This window comes from Trematomus bernacchii, unplaced genomic scaffold (assembly GCF_902827165.1).
Source record: "Trematomus bernacchii unplaced genomic scaffold, fTreBer1.1, whole genome shotgun sequence".
NCBI lineage: Eukaryota > Metazoa > Chordata > Actinopteri > Perciformes > Nototheniidae > Trematomus > Trematomus bernacchii.
Window position 1 is genome coordinate 3,521,553 of NW_022988066.1, and position 24,490 is coordinate 3,546,042.

General features: G+C 40.2%; 1 protein-coding gene across 3 annotated transcripts; it reads right to left on the reverse strand.

The window, feature by feature from the left end:
• Positions 1-214: 214 nt before the first annotated feature.
• gne (glucosamine (UDP-N-acetyl)-2-epimerase/N-acetylmannosamine kinase) lies at positions 215-22,907 on the reverse strand. Of its 3 annotated transcripts, XM_034120536.1 has the most exons (15): positions 13,185-13,369; positions 8,464-8,487; positions 8,287-8,358; positions 7,520-7,668; positions 7,087-7,333; positions 6,588-6,795; positions 6,342-6,494; positions 5,987-6,199; positions 4,304-4,391; positions 3,661-3,871; positions 3,198-3,327; positions 2,868-3,089; positions 2,012-2,194; positions 1,608-1,724; positions 215-1,456 (listed from the first exon to the last, which is right to left on the reverse strand). In XM_034120536.1, exons 1-15 carry the CDS (start codon positions 13,221-13,223, stop codon positions 1,221-1,223), a joined length of 2,292 nt encoding a protein of 763 aa, XP_033976427.1. In that variant the 5' UTR covers positions 13,224-13,369; the 3' UTR covers positions 215-1,220. The 3 variants fall into 3 exon arrangements, with proteins under 3 accessions (XP_033976427.1, XP_033976429.1, XP_033976428.1); XM_034120538.1 differs by lacking the exons at positions 8,464-8,487; positions 13,185-13,369 and adding an exon at positions 22,750-22,907; XM_034120537.1 differs by lacking the exon at positions 8,464-8,487.
• Between the last annotated feature and the right edge of the window lie 1,583 nt (positions 22,908-24,490).

Below are 24,490 nucleotides of genomic sequence, written 5' to 3' on the forward strand. Positions count from 1 at the left end.
CGTACATCATAAATCTAGTCTTGTCATTATTTTAAATAAGACTTTCCTTAAAAATGTAAAATGCATTACTCTTATTTGGCTTTCTTTACATTTTATTATTTACCACAAAACATGTTTAAATTTTGCCTTTTTTCTGTGTAGAAATCAAAATGTAAATCGCTTAAGAGATCACCCATATTGTGTACGGGATTTGAACAACACAACAATGTCTCCCTTCCTTTCTTCACTTAAATTAAATTTATTTATTGTGTGCATCTTCAACAAGAAAGTACTTTTGTTTGAGCATTAACCCAAAGAAAATTACAAATACATTTAAATCAGCATGTAATGCACAACACAGTATGTTATAACATACAAACGCAAACATTTTTGCGATAAAATATATTATCTTCTAAAAGGCATGGAAAACTTCAAAATCTGTGAAAATCTTCATTAGGTCAGTGATCATGAAAAGTATATAAAACTTTACCTGATTCAGGAAATAGATTCAGCCCCGAGGCCCCCTCATTCTGTAGCAGCTTTTATAGCAGTTGATACCTAACAGTTTATTATAGTATTCCAACCAATTTTTCATTAACCATTTCTTAACCTGTAAGCTCATTCACTAGCCCAACCACCATCTTTAAATACTTCATGATTTCCCCAAAATGATAATAATATGTAATAAAACATGGAAATGTAACATATCAACTTGACTGCAACCCTTCTCTTAAATACCAAACGTATTTAAAGTGAAAACTCCAACCGATTTATAAAAAACGTGAGATGGCAAGCAATCAAGGAGAATTAAGAGGAAGCTGCAGGAGAATGTTTCAGCAATATGTTGGTCACATCTGATACACGCTTTCTATAATGACAGACTTTTCCATCTACCCACTTCACAGTACGAGTCTTTCCCAGTATGGGTAATTTTGTATTGAAGGTGGCTTTGCTGTTTACCAAAAAGCTGATGCTTGATTGCTAAAAAAAAAAGCCCCTTCATTTAACCTTGCCTATGTAGATACAAAAGGAGTTTCTGTTCCGTGCAATAGATGTACTTAACACATGACGTATCAAGACTGATTTGGCCAACATCTAGGCTGATTGTGAAGTTATTATTTTCACAGGCTCGAGAATTTCTATTTTTGCAGGCAAAACTTTATCAAGGCAGTACATGAATTTCTTTCAGTTTTGCAGTCCTCCTGTTGGTTGCGATCCTTGGTAAATTAGGACCATATCCTTCAAAGTAATCTCCTGGTTGTATAGTCTAACACCATGCTAGCTGCTCCAAGTAAAGCAGGTTCTTCCAGCTCTGATGTGAGGACCTTGATGTTCTGGGCAGATTGGAGCGCTCTCTCGGAAATGATGCGCTGCACCGGGGCATGGTAGTAAGAGGCCAAAACTCCAGACAGAATCACCAGCGTGGGGTTCACTATGTGGAGGATGTTCACGATGCCCATGCCTAAAGCTGTGGAGGCTGGAGACGGGAGGAAGACAGATAGAAATTAGATGTTTCTTTTGTTTTAATAGCAGCTTTTATTAACTGTGATATATAAGTGAGTGATTTACGTTTGCTCAACAATGTAAAGCATTTGAAATTCCTGTATATTGTTGGTTTGTGCTCTGACCTTTGTTCAGAACAGCGTCAGCGCTGTTATTCCCCAGTCTGGCTGCATTGATGAGGTGGATAGCAGTGATCGGCTCCGCTTGCTTTATATTCAGCCCCTCCACCTTCAGCAGGTCCTCTGAGAGACACACCAACACACAGGTCATATGTATGCATGTAAACTTATTACATTTAATTAACTTAACAAATACTTCGGATCCTAGATTGCAGCATCATGTATCTTAGACAAATTCAAAAAATGACTTGAATTCCTTCAAGCAACTAATATTTATGACTACATGCAATTTGTATTGGTGAGCTGTCCTTTCAGGTTTACAGGAAACCGGTTTCTCAGCTACTCTACTGGGCGGTATGGAGTCCCGGCACATTTCTTAAAGCTATACATGCACAAAAACAAACACTCACCGTCTTGTAGCCTTTTGGCCTCTCTCTGCAGAGCGTTGCCCGACGCGTAGGCCTCGATGCATCCTCTACTGCCACAGGAACACTCTGGTCCCTCTAATGAAACCATGATGTGGCCCAGCTCGGCAGCGCAGAAGGTAGTGCCGTGAATCAGCTCGTTGTTTTGGATGATGCCTCCGCCAATACCTACACACACAGACAATATATTTACTCCCTTGGTAGCAGAATGCAATGAGCTCATCAGTATTTTAAAATACGCCTATAATGATCACAATTTGCTTCATGTACGGGGCGCACAGTTTTGATAATGTCACATCACATTTAGTAGCAAGTTCCTTGTTTATTATGACTTAGGCACTCAACTTAAGAACAATACATGCCTTGATAGATCTATGTTATGTTGGACAAATGTTCCCTAACTCTTTTGCTACAGTTTGCAAATTCCCTAATCAAAAATGGTGAATTATTGATTAGGGAATATTTCAGTGTTTACCTAGTTACTTTGTCCAGTATAGTACATTTTTGTATAAAAATATATATTGCCACAATATGTAGTTGCATTCCTACTTTTTCATATTCTACAGCATACAATTCAAATAAAGCTACATTTTGAATTTGCAATTTGATGCAATGTGAAAATGTACAATGATTTAATTTAATTAAATAAAAAAATGATGTCAAACTGCAGGAACATTTAGAAACTGATAATGCCCCTTTCTTCCAAAATACAGTTGTGATTTAAAAAAAATATATGAAAATTATGACTAATAATTTCAATGAACATGGTTATTTATACTTACCCCGTATGAACTGATATGAATCACCAGACGTTGGAACAAATGAAAACATCCTGACTAACCTGTTCCTGTGATGACGGTGACGAAGTTCTCCACACCCTTTCCGTGACCAAATTTCTTCTCCGCCAACGCAGCACAGTTGCCGTCATTTTCCACCCACACAGGCAGGTGCAGGGCGTCAGAGAGCGGTGTCCTCAGGTCGACTGAGGACCACTCCTGGATCAGCTTTGTGGAGTGCATCACCACGCCTTCTTGTGGGTTTACACGCCCGCCAGTGGACACTCCTAAAATGTAGAAAGTTTATAAGAGAATTTAATGATAGTTCTGTAATGTTTTTGTCAGCATCCAAGCAGATTTTCATTTCTGAATGTGAGTGAGCGTTTTTTCCATACCAACACCGAGTATTCTACAGTTTAAGCTGACGGCATCCCGCGTGGCATCTGCACACATCTTCAACATGAGCTGCATCCTGGCCTCGAAGGTCTTTGGATTGGGCTGAGTGTACTTCTTTACAATCTTACCCTGGACAGAGAGGGGGGAGGGAAAGAGTTGTGATGCAAAAAGATCAACGAAGAAGAGCAGGCTTTATAGCAGATAGAAAAAATTAGGTAAAATTGAATCACAGTAAGGACCCAGCATCTGTAAGAATTAGTGTGTATAAATCTTATATACCGTAGCAACATCTTCTACTTTTTTAGGTTTCATGTTTTTATTTTGGATCATAACAAAGACCTCCATAAGGCCAGAGAGACACATACAGTATCTCCATGAGCAAAGACACCTACCATCATGATAAATAATTTAAGCTCATCAAAATGTAGAAAATGCTATGTTAAAGGTTGACTTGTAGCTTACCCTCATCCCGACGATGGCCACCCTGAGGTTGGTCCCACCCAGGTCTACAGCCAGAGCGCTCTGGGTCTCCAGGATGTGATCGATGTCCTGGGAAAAGCATTCTTTCACCGAAGGAAAACAGAAAGTCTTCTGGAGGGGCTCATTTAAGTCAATGGTCCGTAAAAACTTGAGAATACGAGGAACTGCATTGCCATCACCGTAAATCTTGGAGCTGATGGGAAACAGAAATGCACCTGTGTTCATATCTTTCTACTTATAACAGAAATTGCGGTAAAAGAAAAGTCACATTTTATGACCTGAAAAGTGTAAACACAGTGAAATGGTAGACACAAGTAGACACTTTCTTTCTGTCAGCATGGCGTAGTTTGCACAGTTTACTCTCATATGACCCAAATTGACCCTGTGTGTTGGTTAGAGAAAGTGGGCTAATTAGGAACATCTGCAAGACAGGTGATTTTTGGATCGTTGTGCAAGTACATAAAAAAAGATATACATTAAAACAGTCTGACAGGAGTGGGATGAAAAATAGTTGTTACTCCAACTTTAAATGTTGTTTTGATGTAGTTACCCTTTAGAATATCCAGCAAAATGTTAAAAAGGAGACAAAGACCTAGTGAGACAGACAGATAGACATTGGTCATACCAGGGGTATCTCTTTCCAAACTGCAGCTCCAAAGCATGGTAGATCTTATCTTGAGTGTCGGCATCTCTGACATGAAGAACATTCTCACCTATGGGAGAGTGAATTGTCATCAACAGAGTTGTAAAGAGCTGAGGCAGATCCAATAATGCTTTTATTTGGGTCACTGATAATACTTAAGCAGCATGTTTCTCTTCCACAACTGCTACAACCTTCTTATATTCAGAACAACAATAACTTGTGTCGGATGACAAAATGTCTTTATTAACACATTTTGCTTCAAAATGGATTTCAAGTAAATGTATAATGTTTTTTTCAGTGCTGCAATGCTTCACTAGTGATCTAATCACACACAGCTCAGTAAACACTGTGAGACTTTATTTGATCATTTCAGTAAAAAAGTAACATTCATATTTCTTAATAAGCACCGTAACTTTCATGATACGGCCGAATGTTGTGTCACGGTAAATGTTGCGGACGCATGGTATTGTGGACAGCATGTTCTCCTTTCCTTTCGTAAAGGAAGGTCCAGTGTTTCCTAAGCTAAAGGAGGTTATAAGTAAGAAGTTTCAAACCTCCTTTCCTATCGTCTAGAGCAGGGGTTTTCAAAGTGTGGGAAGGTGAGCCTCCCCTCAGAGAATATAAGAACAGCCGCGCCCCCCCTCCCAATTATTATTGCTATTATTATTATTATTATTGTTGTTGCTATAATGCAGGGGTATTATTATCCAGTGGAATGCCCTTACCTACTGGCCTAGTTAAATCAAAGTGGTTACTTATTTTTGTCTGGGCAGTGTAGTTTTACACACCATCTTATTTGACTTTCTCAGGGCAGACCCCCACAAAGAAAAAAATATATGTACACACGTAAGGTCATCATCTTAACAGTTTTTAATGCTCGAGTCATCCGTGAGCAGAGCATCAAGTTGGCATGCCTATTACAGCTGAATGCGGCGATTACCATCTTGTTCAGCAAAACGCCTCACAAACGTATTAACATCCAAAGCTTTAGTGCGTTTTGATTCAATGCTGAGCACAGCCAAACTTGACAGTCTCTTCTCTGTCATTGTAGACCGCAAATACCTTATTCCTTCCGTGTACTTGGGTCCGAATGCTTCTCGTTTTCTGCCGCCCGTTCAAATGAAATCGCCGCCAATCACATTTCCTCGCTCGCGCCAGGGTTACAAGGCTCGCGTCTTGTGCTGCATTCACTTGCACTCGGACATCAGGGATTTTCTCTGATAAATGTCCGATGAGCCACAACTTTTATTTCAAAACAAAGCTGCCAACTGGGGTGGCCAGACGCTGTCTCCTCTCTCACTTTAGGTAACTTCACTAAAAATCGATCCATGTTGCCGCTCGCATAAAGTTAGCTGAAGTTAACGAGCTAGATTTCATTGTTTCTCTTTATTTTTTTCTCACGCTGCGCCTCCCCTGAAGCTCTCTGGCGCCCCCCAGGGGAGGCGCGCCTCACACTTTGAAAACCGCTGGTCTAGAGAATTCGAACGGCTCTCATCATGGCTGCCACTGAGGTACTTCCGGGTCATTTCCCTCCGTTAGGACGGTTCCTAAGCTAAACTGACAATTCGACTGCAACCTTGACCTTCTTCTGTCAGGGAGCAAATCAGGACCATAGTCATGGCAGCTTCAGCAGCTAACTATGATCTTGTTTTTTGTTATGCATACCTGTTTCTCTGCCAGTTTGCCTTGATCCCAGGTTAATGACCGGCGTGCCGAAGGCCCCTGCCTCTCGTACCCCGCAGCTGCTGTTCCCGATCATGCAGCCGGCGTGGCTCACCATCTGGATGAAATGGTCGAAGGGAATGTGCTTCACCGCCTTGAAGTTAGGGTGCTGCTCGATGCCCTTCTTTCGCATCACACGCACCATCTCCTTACTTCCTGTTTACACAGAAAGATGCGGGTCATTTATTTAATAACATTTGAAAGAGGGAAACAATCTCCAATCCAAGCACGCTTGAATCATTTCATAATACAGTCACAAATAGAAGAAAACATAAAATAACAAGTGGGTGGAACTAACCGGCATCAATGTTAGGGAAGAGGATGAGGGTCTTTTTGTTGAACGATATCAGGGCGTCCAGCATCAGCCCGTAGATCTTAATGGAGTTCTGGATGTCAGTGGTAACCGGGTGCTGCAGAGCCACTATGTAGTCTGACTCCTGCACCTTGTCCCCTGCAACATGAATTAACACCCCACACATGACATTCAAACATACTCTAAATGTCAATCATCATATTTCCTTCCCATGACTGTATCCCCACGTACCGAGCCAGCTCCTGATGATATCCATGTAGTCGTCTCTGTGATTATTTGACAGCAGCTTATCGTAGGAAGGGCAGCCAGCCAGCAGGATGCGAGAGTGGTCCTCACACATGGCAATGAGGTGCTGCTCTGCCCTGCGTGTGCAGCAGGCGTGGTAATGGGCCAGTTTAGTGATGGCGTGACGGATTGAGTCATCAATTGTACCACTCACCTAGGCAAACAAAGGGTAGTTTGCCATTTGGGAACAATTAATACAGCTTTGCACACACAAATGTCATAAAAACATGGGATAAAAGATTGTAAACAAAGCAAAAAGTATCGATTTGTGATTGATGTAATTAGTTCTATGAATCTAAGGTTGTATTCTGTACTTTTAGATAGGTAACAAAAAGTATTACTGAATTATAAAAGGACTGTGTCTAGTGCAACAAAAATAATATACATTACTGGATTATTTAAAGTTAAACTTCTCTTTTATTTTCTCGAAGCCCTGCCTCCTCACCTCTCCTCCCTCCACGTGAAGTATCCTAATGTTCATCAGCGCCGCAGCGGTTGCAAGGGCCAATGCGTCAAAGCGGTCGCCATGGATGACCAGGATGTCAGGGCTCAGCCTCTGTAGCACATCGGGGAGCTTCACAAGTGCCAGCCCGACACTCTCCACCATGGCTGCCTCATCCTCTCCTCTCACTATGGTGTGGAGCTTGGAGCCGATGTCAAAGTCGTCCTGCTCGATCATACGGAAAGTGTTTCTGCGGAGCGGGAAATAGGGAAGGACAAATTAAGGAAAAACCTGAGTAAATCACAAGACATGTGGGATATTATGGACTGTTATGTTGGCTACTGCATTCCATTAAAGAAATATACACACTTTTTCTGCTTCCAGACGTCAACAGTAAGCATATTTAGTAGGAAGCCATTGTGGCAGTTTGTCATACCCGTAATCATCGATGAGATGAGAGCCCAGCACTACAACCTCCAGTTCAAACTCCTCAGGGTTGTTTTTGATCCCAAACATGATGGGGGCCAGCTTGGAGTAGTCTGCTCTGTTGCATGTTGCTACGCACACCCTCACCTTCCTCTTACACTAAACAACACACACATGGCATTAGTTGTTTTGAATATAACATGCACTAGATATAGAAACAAACCCCTCCCTCTACAAGAAATGTTTAATTATTCAAATACAAATGACTACAAAATAACTATTTTACTATTGGGTTCTGCAAGTGTAGGAATATTAGTATGTTTATGTGTTGGGAAAATGATATCATCAGGACACACTCTTTCAGGCATATGATAGCTACAGTATGTGACAACGATTAACATGATGATTCAGCCTCTATGGAGATAGGCATATGACAAGCATGATCATTTCGGGCCCGGGCCTTAGTCAATCTAAACAAAACATTGTATACTGCTTTGAACCGGTATTCCTGCATCTTGTGACTGTGTAACACCCTCTCTTGTATATAAACATGTGAAGGACAATGTTCAGGAACTAGTTGTACCATATGCTCTGTATGTGATGACTACTTCACTTCTTGTTGTCTCAAGGATGATAAATACATGTATCCTGTTTTGAAACGCGAGCCGGTGATGAGTGAGATTTTTCTAATATTATGTATAATGGCTTTGTATAGTGAAGGATAATGTTATAAATAAACTCTCATTTTCACATGGAGCCAAAGACACAAACCCATACCTGATTCATTTCTGCTGTGTTTTTCCTCTCCATCGTTTCTCTGCACCTTTGCATTGTCAGATAGTATATTTCCTAGAAAACAAAGACAAAAGGGGGAGTCAGATCTAGTAATGAGTTTGTAAAGCAAAATAAAATCCATTATTTTCAACACAAAACCCACCCACAGGTTATACTCACTTGGGCCTTCCGAATATTCAGATGCTGTAGCATGGAAACACAACAAAACTACACTAAACATTTTTCACATTTTCCGCACATAACACATGCTGACACATTTTTTCTAGAGATGGGAAACATGCTGTGGGACAGTGCTTTGGGTGTCAAGATGAAGGTCACACACTCAAACCATTAAACTGTATTTATATAGATCCACTTACTCCCACTGTACAAAAGTGAAGCCAAATTATCAGTTCTGGGGCGATGGAGAAATCGCCCCACAGATTTCTGTAGCAGGTTAGCCAATTGCTGATTCAAGATATGAACGTGTGTCAAACTGTAGCCAATCAGCATCCTCAAAACTAATATGAGAGGGCCGATTATTTTATCGCCCCAAGTAAGCAACTGCTACGCAGCTGGACGACAGCCACAGGATTGCGGTGAGGAAACACAATGAGGAGGTGGATAAAAACAGGAATATTTTATCCAAAATAATTAAGTTTTGTGGGGCTTTTGAGTTGGCTTTGTGTGGGCATGACGGGACTGACTCTTCAGTCAACCCTGGCATTTTCAGGGGATTGCTGGATTTTGTTTCCTGCACACTGTGCTGGAGGAGCACCTGAAGACCGCCACCGTTTTTAAAGGCACTTCAAAGACGTACACCGCATTGATTTTAAGAATAAGAATAATTATTATTAGTTTGTTACATCTTTAGCTTTTTGTATTACTGTTGATTATACCGTTGTTCTGTAATAAATATATATATATTATATATATATTTATATTTATATTTATTTCATACATCATATATATGTATGCAAGTATTGCTAATGCCAATGTTTTAAAGTTTTTGTACATAGTCCTCAGTTTCAAATGCTTAAATTGTTTATGGAGGCATTAAAATGTAAGACTGGTAAATTACGCTGAAAACTCCTGTTTGTTTGCATTAAGTCATACTGGGATGTTTGCTGAAATTGATTGCATCCGGCTCAGCCCTACCTAGAAACAATTCGACCAGCCGCCACTGCCAAATATGCCACGTAGAACAACAGAAACCTTGATCTTAAAAGGTCAATTGATGTGCACTGTGACTTTACAGTTTGGCCCATGTCCCATCTGCCAACGTGAGGTTACAGGGCTTGATGGAGATGTTTTGACATCCCTTTTGTCAAGTTGTCCATTGTTTTATACCGTCTGTGCTCATACATGGTAGACTCTGCTCATATGACAGTAGGAAATTACTCTTGAAGGACAGGAGACCATAATTCAGTGAATCAAAGTCCAGCTTATCGGCAAAAGTGCATAGCTTTTCTTTATGCTTATTGGCTGTTAAGTTGAAAAAGGGCAGGACTATGTCGACAAGAAGCCTACAGTACCACGTCATCTTAACAACTTGTTTCACTGAGTAGACCTACAACAATCTTTGGTATGATTATAATTTTAGCTGATAATGTTACCCATATGACACAAAACTGAAAGGACAGTTTGGTTTCAGCCACAGACTTTTAATAGACCTTTTTCCCAGCACACATTTTTAAAACAGTTTTCACTGATTATATACAATGGTTGGATTTATTTTCACTTATTTACAATTGTGTTTTTCTTACTATGACATGTCAAAATAATATTGTTATTTCTTCTCTTTTCATAGCCGTCAACAGTTTGAACCATGTCCCGATAAGTCTCGTACAGGCCCTCTTAAGTACATTTTACTATGTTAAACTTTAACATGAGAAGGAACCCTTATTTTGATATACTTACTGCCATCTGCTGCCGAGAATGCATTATGACAGTTTCTCCATTCGGCATTTAAAATCTCAATCTTGAATTTAATCAAAACCAATCTTCATGTTAAAGGAAATATACAGAGTTACTGAATACATTCAAGCCAATATGAAGAATCACAGGGACTTCAAATTCCAAAGCAGATTGAGTGCTTGGAATTGACCAACTCCGGAGGTTAGATTTAACCACTGGCAGAGCTGCTTTTTACTCCTTTGGACTTCTGGGAATAGGAATGGAGGGGTCATTGACATCAGAACAAGCAAATAAAGTATATTTATTAAAAAAATAGAAAACAGGGTTCCCACTGCGGCACAAATGTTAAATCCCACCATGTTTTCCATGGCTTGATCCGTTGCTTACCACAAAACCCTGATGCTCTCAATGTTGTCGACATTTAGAAATTAGGGCACTCAAAAAGAAAGAATAACAATTATGTTTAAATATAATAAAGCCCTTTATCAAAGAAGAGCAAAGAACATCTGAACTCTGTAAATAAAAAAAGGCCTCGCTGTTTAAAAGGACCCTATATGTCATGTGAGTGCAGCTGTTAAAGAATGCACCCATACACAACATGACATAGTTAAGCACCCCGTGTCAACCTCAAAAGGTCACAACACAGTAACCCAGTGTTTTTCAAGTTTAAAGCTTCTCCCTGGAGCACTACCGCAAAGAGAGGAACTTATATAGCTGCCTGTGACAGATGAACAATGTAGATAATCATAAAGAGTTCGCTACTAGCAGAAAGTTGTGGAGCCTGTTTGAGCAGCAAGAGACGTAATGGAAAACACAGTGGTGACACGTGAAAGTCTTTCACAATTATCAAAGTCGACTGACAATATTGTCTTGTAAGATGCTAAAGAAAAAATATGCAAATGTTTGTAAAGACTGCCAAAGGATAAAGAGAAGAGGGGCAACTTAAATGTATACTGATACTTTCTAAAGAGCCAGCAAGCCTTTTTCTCCCCCAATGGCACACTTTGATGATTAGGCCTAAATAGACATTTCATATGTTTTTGACTGTGGAATCACAGCTTTCCTTTAATGGTGTTTAATTTACATTATTGTGTAAATATTACTTAATATATCTGTTGTTGCATCAGTGTGTTACTATTCCCACAGTGAATACAGGGCAGGTACCACATGTGCGCCGGTCTCTCAGTTGTTCTTTTGTTTGAAAAGTGATGCTGTATGAGCATGTCTGTCCTGGTACTGCAAACACATGTATAACCGGTTTCTTGGAATAGTACAGCCTCACTTATTATTATAGAGACTTTCTTTCTGTGATTTTGTGCATCTGTGTTTTTTTTACTTATCGCATTATTTCCTTTTGAGGCTGCCTGAATGATTGTTGAACAGCAGTGACAACTGTACAACAAGTAGAAGTTTTAATCGCCTTTACTAATCCCGTCCTGTGAAAAATAATAATTATCCAAAAGCTTCTGATGCAAACCTAACAGCACCTTTCACCTGTGCATATCCTGTCAGGATGCAGTGTTTTCTGTCTATGGGCAGGTCAATTATTTGCATGTTAGCCATTCAAAACATTGACTAAAAGTGTACTTAATTTGCAAGTTGTATGATAATTGTCCAATAATGGGCTGACAGCCTCAGTAACTGACTGCCTCACAGCCACTGCAAAGCAAAAGACAATAGAGCTACACACTCTGAAGTGAAACAAACTCTTGCTCTTTGGCTCATGCCTCCTTCTCCTTGTACATGTTTGAACGTAAAGTATTTCTTGTGTTACCTCTTGGTGCTGCTACCAAACCAACATCCTTCAGGTTAGAAAGTACACTGCTAACTTCATTTTACAGATCCTTACTACTCATTTGGCTAGTCAGCTTTCTTGCATTATGTACAGGTGAAATCACTTATTAAAAAGAAATCTTACTGAAATGGTGTAAAAATTGAATTTGACCCAGAGAACAAACGCAGAATGTACCCAGAAAAGCTAGCAAGCAATCAGTGGCACATCACAAGCAGACATCCTGGTTTTTAGTGGCATGCTGCTCATAAACTGAAAAATTACTTAAAACTAAATATTAGCTACCGTGGATCTCTCCTTTTGTTAATTGGTTTGCAGCTGATAACATCACAGCCCAGTATGGTTTTGGTGATTTGCAGGTGAGCTGGCACATAGCTCTCTTTTCAAAACTGGACAATCTATATATTAAATGTCCTTGTTTTTTTTGTTCAACCTTGACACTGGATCCCTCTAAACCTTTTCTAACAAAACATTGTCCTTTGTTGAGGAGCATTTAACAGTATATGTTTGTTTACATAAAATCTCATTGTACAACTTAACTCAGCTACCAGCCCGACCACAATAGACAATAAATATTATTTACCTAGTCTATTTTCTTCTTCCAGTCAGTCATTAGAAAAGATATTCAGTGCTGGTGTTTCTGATGATGTTCTATTAATGCCTTAAAGAACACACTGCTCTTTAGTTTTACTTCTGTGAGCTCATTACTTTTGTTGATAGTCTTGGTTGAATGCAAATGTTATGTTGTCAAGTAATATTGTCTAGTTCTGCTAATAATCCCAGTAATAAGCAGACATGAACCCTCAGAAATAAGGGTCAAAAGGTTAAGATCAATTGTAAATGTAAGAATGCCACCTTAAACACAGGCTATGTCAGTATAACTGTAACGTTTTCATGGAACATAAGCACCTTTACTTGGTGTGTGAAAAAAAACCTCCGGGACTAAATACTATGCTTTACTCTGACTCTTGTAGCACACCGGTGACTTCTATTCAAGCATCACAAGACAGCATCAGCAGCCAATGTTACGGTACGGGGGCAGGGACGCATGCAGAGAGCAAAGGCAATAATGGCACAGCAACAGAGACAGCGAGACAGACATTATACACAGAAATAAAATAGAGGTACGGATGGACAATGATACAGGAAGGAAGAGTGGGAAGATTAATAGAGAAAATATGAGTGCACTTACATGTGGGTTTTTGCAAAAAGAAATCAGTTGCTTTTCCATAGTACGGTATATGCCTCTGAGGATTCTCAGCTAATAATACATCCGGCTCCACTTCAAATCCCTCTATCTTTTTGTTCTCCCTTTAGCTCAGACGCATGAGGAAATAAATTGGAGTGCATACGCGAGCCAGCAAGCAAGCGGAAGAGAGGAAGAGAGGAGGAGAGAGGGATAGGGTGGCACAGCCATACAGCTGGGGGAGGGGCTGCTCCAGATCTGGCTGAAAAGCTTGTGATTGGTTGAATAGAGAGAAGAATGAACATATGGCATCCTGCCAGATATCCAACATACCATTCAAAGACAATATTACGTTTTGCATAACAGCTTCCATTCTTCTGGGGAGTGTTTATGTGCATTCTCCAAACCCAGACTTGTCTATCAGACTGCCAGATAGAGAAGCGTGATTCTTCACTCCACAGAACACGTTACCACTGCTCCAGAGTCAAGTGGAGGCGTGCCTTACACGACTCAGTGAGCAACCCATTCTTTCACAAATATTTGTAAAGGCAGACTGCATGGCTAGGTGTCTGATGTTAAACACCTGTGGCAATGGGACTGAATGATACCTGAATTCAATGATTAACCGGTTAAGCCCTGAGCCTGTTTTTCAGGTTTCAGGCTCGAAAATGACATTCCCAGAACAAATGACTACATCTTCACTTCTAAAAGGGGTAAATTAATAATCTTTTTTCTCAAAGCAATTATAAACCTGTGAGTTGGATGTAGAAAAGTCAGAATCAATATAGATTTTTTTATTCTAAAGTAAATTCAGATTGAACATAGTAAAGAAATGTAAATTATAGTGTCTGTCCAAAAAAGATACATTACTTATAGTGAAAACAACCCTTAAATGATGGGATAGTAAACTAAAAGCTGCAGGAATCCAAACTATAACATATAATAAGTACCGTGTATCAAGATTGATGCAAAACAAGTGAAATTTGACATTTTTAAAGAGGTTTAGAAAAAGAAAACCACTTCTGGGGTCATTTGGGTGGATTTGCCATATCTCTGGAACCCATCGGTCGATTTTGGTGATTGACACCTGTTTTGAACCGTTAGAGCCAATAGAATCGAGGGGAAGTTCCTAAATCCATCTAAACATTACCATTGGTGAAGAGAGTGATGCGCAGCCAGCATGCCCAAAACCGGAAGCTGGGTTACAGCTGCACTCTATATGAAAACTCAGTTTTTTACAAACATTTTATGATGGATTATCAGTAATCATTTCAAAGCGACACAGAGACATTGGATTAACCTTCAGCAGCGTTATTATGCGTTTTAATGCCATTGAACACAACTTTTGATCAGAAAACAGCAAAGGTAAGACATATTTGCCGTTTTGGCTACGTAAAGCTAAGTTGTGTGTTGTCTGGTTTTGCCTTCGCTGCCCTGAGTTTTGGTCGCACTGTGATGATTATACCATTGGAATCTGTGGAATGATATATTTTTTGTGCAGATCCGATGAAGTATAAATATTTCTACCGTGAGTTATGTGCTAAGTGCGTTAGCACTCTTTCGCTTAGTGCTAATTCAGACGCTTGGCGTTAGAGTTGTGTTTCGGTAAAAATGGTTCATATATCGTCAGTTAGCTGAGCTTCTTCCCGTTAAGTGAGTATGACACATTAATAGGTTGTTAAATGTTAAGAAGGGTTAGGGTTAGGGATGGGTAGGGATGGGTACCGAGCCCCGGTATTAAACGGGCCCCGGGGCTGAATTATTAAAGACCGTGGTACCGTTAAACTCCGACGTTATCGGTCTTTTTATCGGTACTGGAGACATCTAAAAAATATGTCATGTGTATTATTGCTACACAAACATTATATTGCAGTTTTAGTGTCGCCAACTCCGTTTCTAATACGCAAAAAGACTGCAAAATGCGTCATTTTTAGTATTTTCGATCTCTCCAATCCAGACGAGAGATCTCTCTCCCCCGCCTGCTTGCGAGGGGGCGGGGCAGTTTACACACACGCAGCTGCTACATGCAGCAACACACACACACGGAGGAGATGGCGGAGAGAACGCGCTCCGAGGTGTGGTTAAACTTTACCCGTCTCGCTCGTTGCCTAAAGTGCAATAAGAGTTTAGCATGTCAGGGCGGTAACACGAGCAATTTGTCTAAACATCTTGCAAAAGTGCACCACGTTCAGACGGAGAAATGCACCGGGTTCGACTGTCTCTCTAGTAGCTCTGTAGCCCCATCCACGAGTAACGTTTCCACGTCAGGTGTTATGTATGCTAGCAGCAACACACGGAGCTAACTCAATGATTCAAACATGGGTTAATGATTAGAGGGAACTGAGTTATTTAGTTTGTTAAAGTTTCAGCCATTCTGTTCACAGTTCTGTCATCAGATTATTTAATATGATTTGTTAAAACGTTGTTGTTTCTGTTGATGTGAAATATTATGCATTTCATTTAAATAAAAAGCAATGTTAGTTTTGTTCACAATTTGTTAATTTTCATTTAATCGTTTATTTGAATAGGGACAATGCACATTAATGAACACTTTAGACAAATAATGCTTCAAGTAGGGTGACCAGGTGACAGCAAGCCACAAGTGGGACAGAGAGTATATTTGTGTGGGACAATGTGGGACATGTAAATGTAATGTTGACGCATGAACTGTCAAGGGGGGGGGGGGGGGGTACACTGTGGACCTCTGTCGCCTGTCAGCGCAACTTACATAATGCCGTTTAAAACATAATCATAATGGCAGAAAAGCGTTTTGGCCAATCAAAATGAAATATGCGGGACATCGTCTCAATTTGCGGGACGCACCAAAAGTCGTGAAAATGCTGTGCAGTCCCGCGCAAAGCGGGACATCTGGTCACCCTAGCTTCAAGTGTAAATATGCCGGATTTTAGCTTTGAGCTAATTTCCATCCGTCGTCCCTGACATACAACATATAGTTAGTTTACCTCATTTTTCTCTCCAAAAGAACCGATAAGAGTACCGTTAAAAGACCGGACCGATAAGCGGTATCGATAAAAGTAGTAGTACCGTTAAAACCTTAACGATACCCATCCCTAGTTAGGGTGCACCGGGCTTAACAGGTTAAGAGGTTAAGAGGAGTGTCCCAATACTTTTGTCTATACAGTGTAGCATTTGGAGCTTTGATAAACTGAATATTGATGGCTTTTTTTGTTATCATTGAGGATCTAGGACAATTGGTTGTGTGAATATGCAATGAATAGGTCTGAAGAAAAGATGTTGGATTGCCTTGAGTTAAAAACATCTACTATTTTTACAGTTTTGATTTACCCTTGCAGTATTCATGCATCTCAGCCCCCCTCCGCAACAGTCCCTGTTTGTGTGATGCTCCAGTGTGCATTATACAGTGTTTTCTCATATAGAGATGAATGGAGGTGTGTTCTGTACTACTTATTCTCCTTTGAATGCACATTGTTCATTAGTACATGAACTTTTTTTGAGCACTTGGATTGTTATATGAGCACTTGGATTGTTATATGAGCACTATAAAGCCCTAGGACTAACGTATTCTTCATGCCAATGTTAATAAAAGACTCTTGACCATAATACTTTTATTGGCTGAGTAAATGGCCCAACAGTTACAGTTACGATCAGTCCTTCCAGAGCTGCACACTGGCATCGACCAATATAGATAAGCCTACAAAGAGTAACTAATTGTTACTTACAGACTGCACCATCTGCATGCCTTTACCTTATTGGTTATTCCCTAGCAACACTACATTTCCTACATTGATTAGACACAGCTGTGTACAGAGGTCAAATAATGAATAAGCCATAAAACTGATGCATCCTACTGCAGTCTGCCACGTCTTTGATGCACAGGAGTGTCCACTCACTCACTATTACTAACGTTCTATATTTATTTAAGAAGTTCAGAGACACATAGGCTTTGCCCCCCCCCCCCCCCAAATGACCAAGAGTCATTTTCTGGCATTTTACAAGAGAACAATTTAAGCTGATTAATCAAAAGATAAAATCATTTATTGCAGCTACAGCTACGAAAGGGCCTACAAAATCTGGACCAGCACTACATGGACCAACCTTGCTTCTCTCAGACAAAGGATGATTAAAAAACTCACATTTTCAAAACAATATAAGATTGTAAAAATGTTTAAAAACTTTACAAAGTCTTTTCAGTGCAGTAACAGTCCTATCTGACACAATTTAGGGAACACATGCCTTCCCTTATATGTTCATCAAACCAAAAAAAGATATCGCTAATGCCATGTAGTGCCAATAGAGATTGTGTAACATTTATCCCCAAAAATGAAAGGCAGGAGTTGGGTGTGGGAAATGACCCCCTAGATTTAATGTTTAGAGCGAACCTGAACCGATTAGCCCTTGTTCTAGAAAATAACCAGGAGATGCACTGATCAATATTGGAGTGGATATTTTTCCAAACATTATACCCCAGCAAAGACATAATGACAGTCACTTGATTTAAAGCAATTTTTTTCCCTGCATTTGACAGGGAATTCAATGACGGCTCAGCGCCAAGAAGCCAGTCGTTATTTAAATGAGGACTGGGTAAACAAGCCTTAATGTTGACACAGTTCTGACATCCTGGTACAAAGAGGACAGTAGTCATCAGACGCCAACACCAAGGCTTGACAAACACGTTTTTTTTTCTTGCTTGTACTTATCTTAGACTCTGGCGCACGTTCAGATATGAATTCATAAATGTAAACATATTGAAACTTGTACACATTGAGATCTATTACTTTTACACAAACTGTACATAATGTTCACTTCCTGAAAAACTAGGGCCAGTTTTCCAGTGATCTGCTTAATCCTTATTGTTCTCAATAAGCAATATACATCTCAACACATTTGAATATCGTGGAAAAGTTTATTAATTTCAGTAATTCTATCTAAAAGTGAAACTCATATTATATAGATTCATTTCACACAAAGTGAATTATCTCAAGTGTTTATTTGTTTTAATTTGGATGATTACGGCTTACTGCTAGCGGGAAAAAAACAAATTCAGTATCTCAGAATATTTGAATATTGAAAGAAATTCAGTATTGTAGACTCTAATCAGCTATCTCAAAACACCTGCAAAGGTTTCCTGGTCTCTCAATCTGGCTTAGTAGGCTACATAATCATGGGGAAGATTGCTGACCTCACAGTTGTCCAGAAGACAGTCATTGACACCATCCACAAGAAGGGTAAGCCTCAAAAGGTCACTGCTCAAAAAGCTGGCTGTTCACAGAGTGCTGTAACCAAGCATATTCATAGAAAGTTGAGTGGAAGGAACAAGTGTGGTAGGAAAAGGTGCACAAGCAACAAAGATGACCGCAGACTTGATAGGATTGTCAAGCAAAAGCCACCCAAAAAGCTGGGGGAGCTTCACAAGGAGTGGACTGAGGCTGGAGTCAGTGCATCAAGAGCCACCACGCAGACGTATCCAGGACATACGCTACAGCTGTCGCATTCCTCGTGTCAAGCCACTCCTGAACCAGAGACAACTTCAGAAGCGTCTTACCTGGGCTAAGGAGGAGAGGAACTGGTGTGTTGCTCAGTGGTCCAAAATCCTCTTTTTAGATTAAAGTAAATGTTGCATTTCATTTGCCATGTCATCTGCTGGTGTTGTAGCACTGTGTTTTATCAAGTCCAAAGGGAACGCAGCCATCTACCAGGATATTTTAGAGCACTTCATGCCTGCTTCTTCTGAAAAGCTTTATGGAGGTGCTGATTTGATTTTCCAGCCGGACTTTGCACCTGCCCAAACTGCAAAAAGTACCAAAACCTGGTTGAATAACCATGGAAATACTGTGCTTCATTGGCCAGCAAACTCGCCGGACCTGAACCCCATAGAGCAGGGGTGGGGAACCTCCGAGCCGCCGGGCCGTATACGGCCCGCAAAACCATTTGGTACGGCCCTCGAGGTAATTTATAAAAATTAAAGAAATCTAGACCGCAAAAGAATTAAACAAGCGAGTACCTGTTTTTCCTGGCCAAGGTCAGGGTCCTTGAACACAACACGAGCCTAACGTGTCATCACGTGGTATATGTCTCGTCTGACAGGGGTGTAGTGCTGACGCAGAGCACCAGAACGCCGCTCCGGGCCGGGACTTCACAAATTGCAGTACCCATAAGGAGCCGTACACATGCCGCAGTTTTTGCGTGGCTGTGTCTTTAGTTGAAAGCCCAGTGGCGATCTGATCATCTGTCATACTGATCATACAGTCAATAACTTTGTTGTTATTATTAGCATCTGGTTAGCTAGCTATGCTAACGAATATAAGAAGCTTTTTCTACAACCAGTGAGGTAAAGGCACATCTTTATATGATCATTATAGTTATAAAAACACAAGAGAATAAAGTAAACAGGTATAAAATACTATATGACAGTAAAAAAAAGTTGTTATTAATAAACAAGAATACAGTTTGAAAGGGGAGTGATTTGTAAAATATCCATAAAGAAAAATAAAATCTGTTTACAGTTCTGTTTCATATGGATGTTGAGAGATGTATCCATAGATCTCTTAATTTTGCTCTCAAAGTGCACCAGATTGATGCTTTTAACTTCAACATTTAAAAAAAAAAATCTTTCCGGGGGAGCATGGGACCCCCCTAGAGGAGGTTAGGTCCCCCCCGACTTAAATCATGTTCACATGAAAATGGGGGTAAAAGTTCCCGGCACTAAGTACTCTTTTTGGTGTGAACGCGACATAAGGGGTACTAACGAAACTAAACGGGAAAAGTACGGGGTAAAAGTACTCCAGTGTGAACGCGCCTATTGTATTTGCTGGCATTAGCATTATTAGCATTAGCCCCGCGCACCAACGGAGAGAGAATAACTTATGGCAACACAAAAAAAAACATGGGAGCGGTGGAGTGATGAGGAGGTGTCGGCATTCTGGCGATTTACTCGGGGACTTCCGGCCGGGGACTTCGGGTGGCAGTATACGCCGTGAAGTGGTTTGCGGCCTGCCAGTAAACCCAAAGCAGAAGAAGAAGAAGTGACGTCAGCGGCTTCATTTGCGTAATCTTCCCTCAGGGAACTTATTCCGGTGTGAACACGATCTGTACTTAGTGCCATGGGGGCAGTGGCGGCGCCAGGGTATGGCTGGGGTAGGCTACAGCCATACCAAGAAATGGCTTAGCCCCACCTTAGCCCCACCATGAAAAATTATGTTAAAGTAAGCTAATTAAATTAAATAATAAGTAAAATGCTAAATGTTGAGAAAACGGCTTGCGGAAATATACGTGTCGTGTCCACAACACACAAACTGATCCTGCTGTAACCACAAGTGCACGTTAGTGATGCAATATGGTTGAGACCATTCGGGCTTATGCTAGAAGAGGGGTGCAAGGAATAGTCTAAGTAGTGGGGGAGTTTTATACACTAAAGGTGTGGAAATTCTCTGGCGTTATAATATCAGCGCGCCCGCGGTCAGATCAAAATGCCTCCGAATGCAATTTGAATAGACCTACAGCCAATCAGAGCAACGAAACGTTGGGTCTGCGTCATGCATTACTGATTGAGATCAATCGGAACCGCCATTCAGTATCCCCATTGGATCTTCAACGTGTACTATGATACGTCACGTTCACAGTGATCCCTTTTTATTTACTACAAGACAAATGTGCAGTTTTATTTCATACAGTTCCATTCTGATTGAGACAGGGAAATAATCTAAACCTCACGTGTGGCGTTTCACTGTCAAGGGGGGCGATATAGCGTTTATGTAATTACATTGCAAATACTGACTTGAGCTCCACCACTGTATGGGTTAGCCCTACCATAGATTACCCAACAAAAATCCTCTGGCGCCGCCACTGCATGGGGGCACTAATGGCGCATTTCCACTACAGCGCGGAGCTTGCTTTAAGCGTGCCGGGCCCGGCCCGTTTTTGGTTGCGTTTCCACTTGGCGTAGTTCCGGCTAGCGGGTACTATTTCACAGTTTTTCTGGCCCCATACAATCGAGGTTCTTTCCGGGCCAACAACCAGGCTGAGTCGGGCTGAGTATGCTAAACTAGAGAGAGAATCGCTGGCAAGGGGGCTACAACTATAACAAAATGAACATATTTGACCGTGATTTAATTGTAATACACGTTTCAAAATGATGCCAAAGTAACAACATCCTGATACCGGTTAGTAAAAACCATGAATTAATGCTTTGACAAGTCTGCAGACAGACGGCAGGCAAAAAACCTTTTAAAATGCGTGTTTTCTAAATGGAGATCGGCTAAGCTAATGCAGTATATGCTCCGACCGTCCACACTCACAACAACGGCCTATACAGACATAAATAAACCAGCGACTGTATTCGCCATGACACAGACAGTCTGTGGTTTGTACTTGTTTAACTTTTGTCTAGTTTCTGAACAGATATGAGGAGCTGTGAGCTTGAGTGCTAACAGCTGATGTTGTTTTTCTGTGGTTCTCATCGAAGATGACGTCACGGCTCCGCCTACATTGTGTTACTATAGTTACTGCCCCAGCTACTAAACTGTAATGGAAACGCAGCATAAAGTGAGCCAGTCCTAACAAGGCCTAACGAGGCCTAGCCATACCGAGCGAGGCCCTGTAGTGGAAATGCGCCATAAGTGCCAGTACAGCAAAGTACTTGGTGTGAAAGCGGCTAGAATCACCCTGGGCTTCTATCACACCTCAGCAGTGCCACAGGCTGATCACCTCCACGACACGCCGAAGTATGGATGCAGTATTTAGTGCAAAAGGAGGCCCAACCAAGTACTGAGAGCAGAAATATGAACATACTTCTCAGAAGGCCAGCATTTCTGTATTTCAAATCCTTTATTAATTGGTCTTGTGTAACATTCTAATTTTCTGAGAAACTGAATTTGGGGTTTTCAGTAGCTGTAAGCCCTAATCATGAATATTTAAAATAATTAACTTTGTGTGTAATGAATCTATATAATATATGAGTTTCACTTTTTAAATAGAAATACTTAAATTAATCAACTTTACGATTATCGAATTGCTATGATGGGCTGGGTGAGATTCCAGGGCTGATTTTTAGTCCCAGTCCGCCCCTGCATGCGGGCTGCGGCTATGAAAAACCCCACACTTCCTGACCTTTTTTCTTTAAGACACGTTTGCCAAATTACTACAGAGTTTCCGGGTGAATCTCTCCATCATGCGCATAAAGTTTAAAATGTTAATTAAGTCCCGCGTCGCCTGTGGAAAGCCACAATGCCTTGCGAAACAATTTGCTTGTCATATAAAGAATGTACGGGGACGAACTTTACGTGGCTCCGCCTTTTTGTCTTTGCCGTATGTTACTGCATCTTATTATACATCTGACTTTAGCTACAAAGTTATGCTAGGAAGCGTTAGCCTATAAACAAGCCCAGCAAACAACAAAACCATTGTTGACACCATCAACGTCAATGCAGTGTTGGATCAACAACAGTTGATGAACGATGTCCAACACATCCTCACATACTGTCTGAAAGTGGTGTAGCAGTGACGTTAGCTGGTAACCTCACAGTTAGCAGAAGTTATCACGCCTCTCTATCTGTTCACACAGTGCTGTGGTTTCCCACATTATGACAATTACCTTGAACTATTCAGGGACCCTGTCTTCATGTCATGCAGAAACCCCGCTCCGTGGTGCTTATGTCCTCTCTTTTCCTTCTGCTTATCGTTTCCAGCGGTTACTAGCCAACTTTACCGGGGCATCTGGAAACACGTACTGGGGGGTAGCATCATCGAATACGGGCGGACCGCGAGGATGAAACCGGAAGTGCGTGGTTGGGACCTTCATAATAAAACCAATGGAAATTTATAGTATGTATCATTAGAAAATACATATGAGGTTTTTTTTAACGTTGTTTAATCGTCAATATGGAGCACATTTTGGAAAATACGGAATACGAAAGGTTGTGTTAAAAAGAAATCATATAAACACATTAATTTATGTAAAAAGTAATTACAAGTGTCTTAGAAATGAAAAGCAGTAAAAGTACAACATTTCCCTCTGAAATTAAGTGAAGTAGAAGTACAAATACCAACAAATGGAAATACTCAAGTATAGTACAAGTACTCCAACATTAAGTAAGCTACATTACTTGAGTAAATGTAGCCTACTCAGTTACATTCCATCACTGCCTTATGCCAGCCAAGAAGTAATTTAGAGCATTATAACATATACATTCAATACATTCTGCTGCTAGGCAAGGCTGGATTAACTGATAGTGCCTGGGGTAAAAAATGATTAATTAGCAATTATTCCTCCCAGTCGACATTATTTCTGAAATACAAACTAAACCTAGGTTTGCTGAGCGGTAGAGGCTAAACCCAAGTTGATTTAGAAATATGTAAAATGCAAACAAGCAACATATATTTTGAACTTCATATCTAAACACCAATAACATGCCACGTTTCTGTTCCTAATACTTGGTAACCTAGCGTTACTAAAGTAAGTATATTAAAGTATGTGTATTTATTTTGTGTATTTACATTTTATATATTTATACCCTGCTATATTTGAGATGCAAATAGTAATAATAATAATACTAATAATGTAATTTACTCAATTGTCCCATATACTTATTTTGATTTTTGTAATACTGCCGATTGTTATTCCATATTTGATTCCTTTTTATTCCATTCCATTTCTATGTAAACACTGTTATATTTTACTATATTTTTTATTATTTGTAATATTTTTCTAGTTATCTGTGTTTTACATTTTTGTTTTACTTTTATGTATGCACCACGACATCAAGTCAAATTCCTCGTACGTGTCAACCTACCTGGTAATAAACCTGTTTCTGATTCTGATATGTTACAGATTCAGATTTTTTAAATAAAACATTCTTATGAGTTTAAAAAATATGAAATGAAGTAACTGCTCCCATGTTATTGAGTTATTAATTTATGTTCTTGAACCTTGGACAAAAGCGGTTTTGCTTTATTTTGACAAGCTTTTCTCTGCTACACACACGCACCCAGCTTTTTCAGGAAACCTGGCAACGACATGCAATGCACACCTGGCAACACTGAAATGCATATATAGACATACAGTAGACTTCATACACAAATTGGTTGAGGACAGATGTGCATACAGTATTCTGATAGTTGAGGCAGTAAAAAAGGAACATTATGTATAACCACATAAGTGAGACATTTTTTCTTTTTACTGTATTGTAAGCCATGTCCGTATGGTCTGATGTATGTATGAGTTGAATGTCAAAAAACACGTCTTCCAGCTGGTTACACTGATTTAACCTTAAGGGGTTAAAGAAGCACTTAAAACACACATTTCTCTGTTGGGGCATTAAGCCAGCATGCCAAGA

Coding starts and splice junctions, on each gene's coding strand:
- gne (XM_034120536.1), bottom strand. CDS start 13,223: ATGGAAAAGCAACTGATTTCTTTTTGCAAAAACCCACAT. Junction 7,334..7,519: donor CATCTCATCGATGATTACGG/GTATGACAAACT, acceptor CCCGCTCCGCAG/AAACACTTTCCGTATGATCG. Junction 3,090..3,197: donor CTGTAGAATACTCGGTGTTG/GTATGGAAAAAA, acceptor TCTACATTTTAG/GAGTGTCCACTGGCGGGCGT.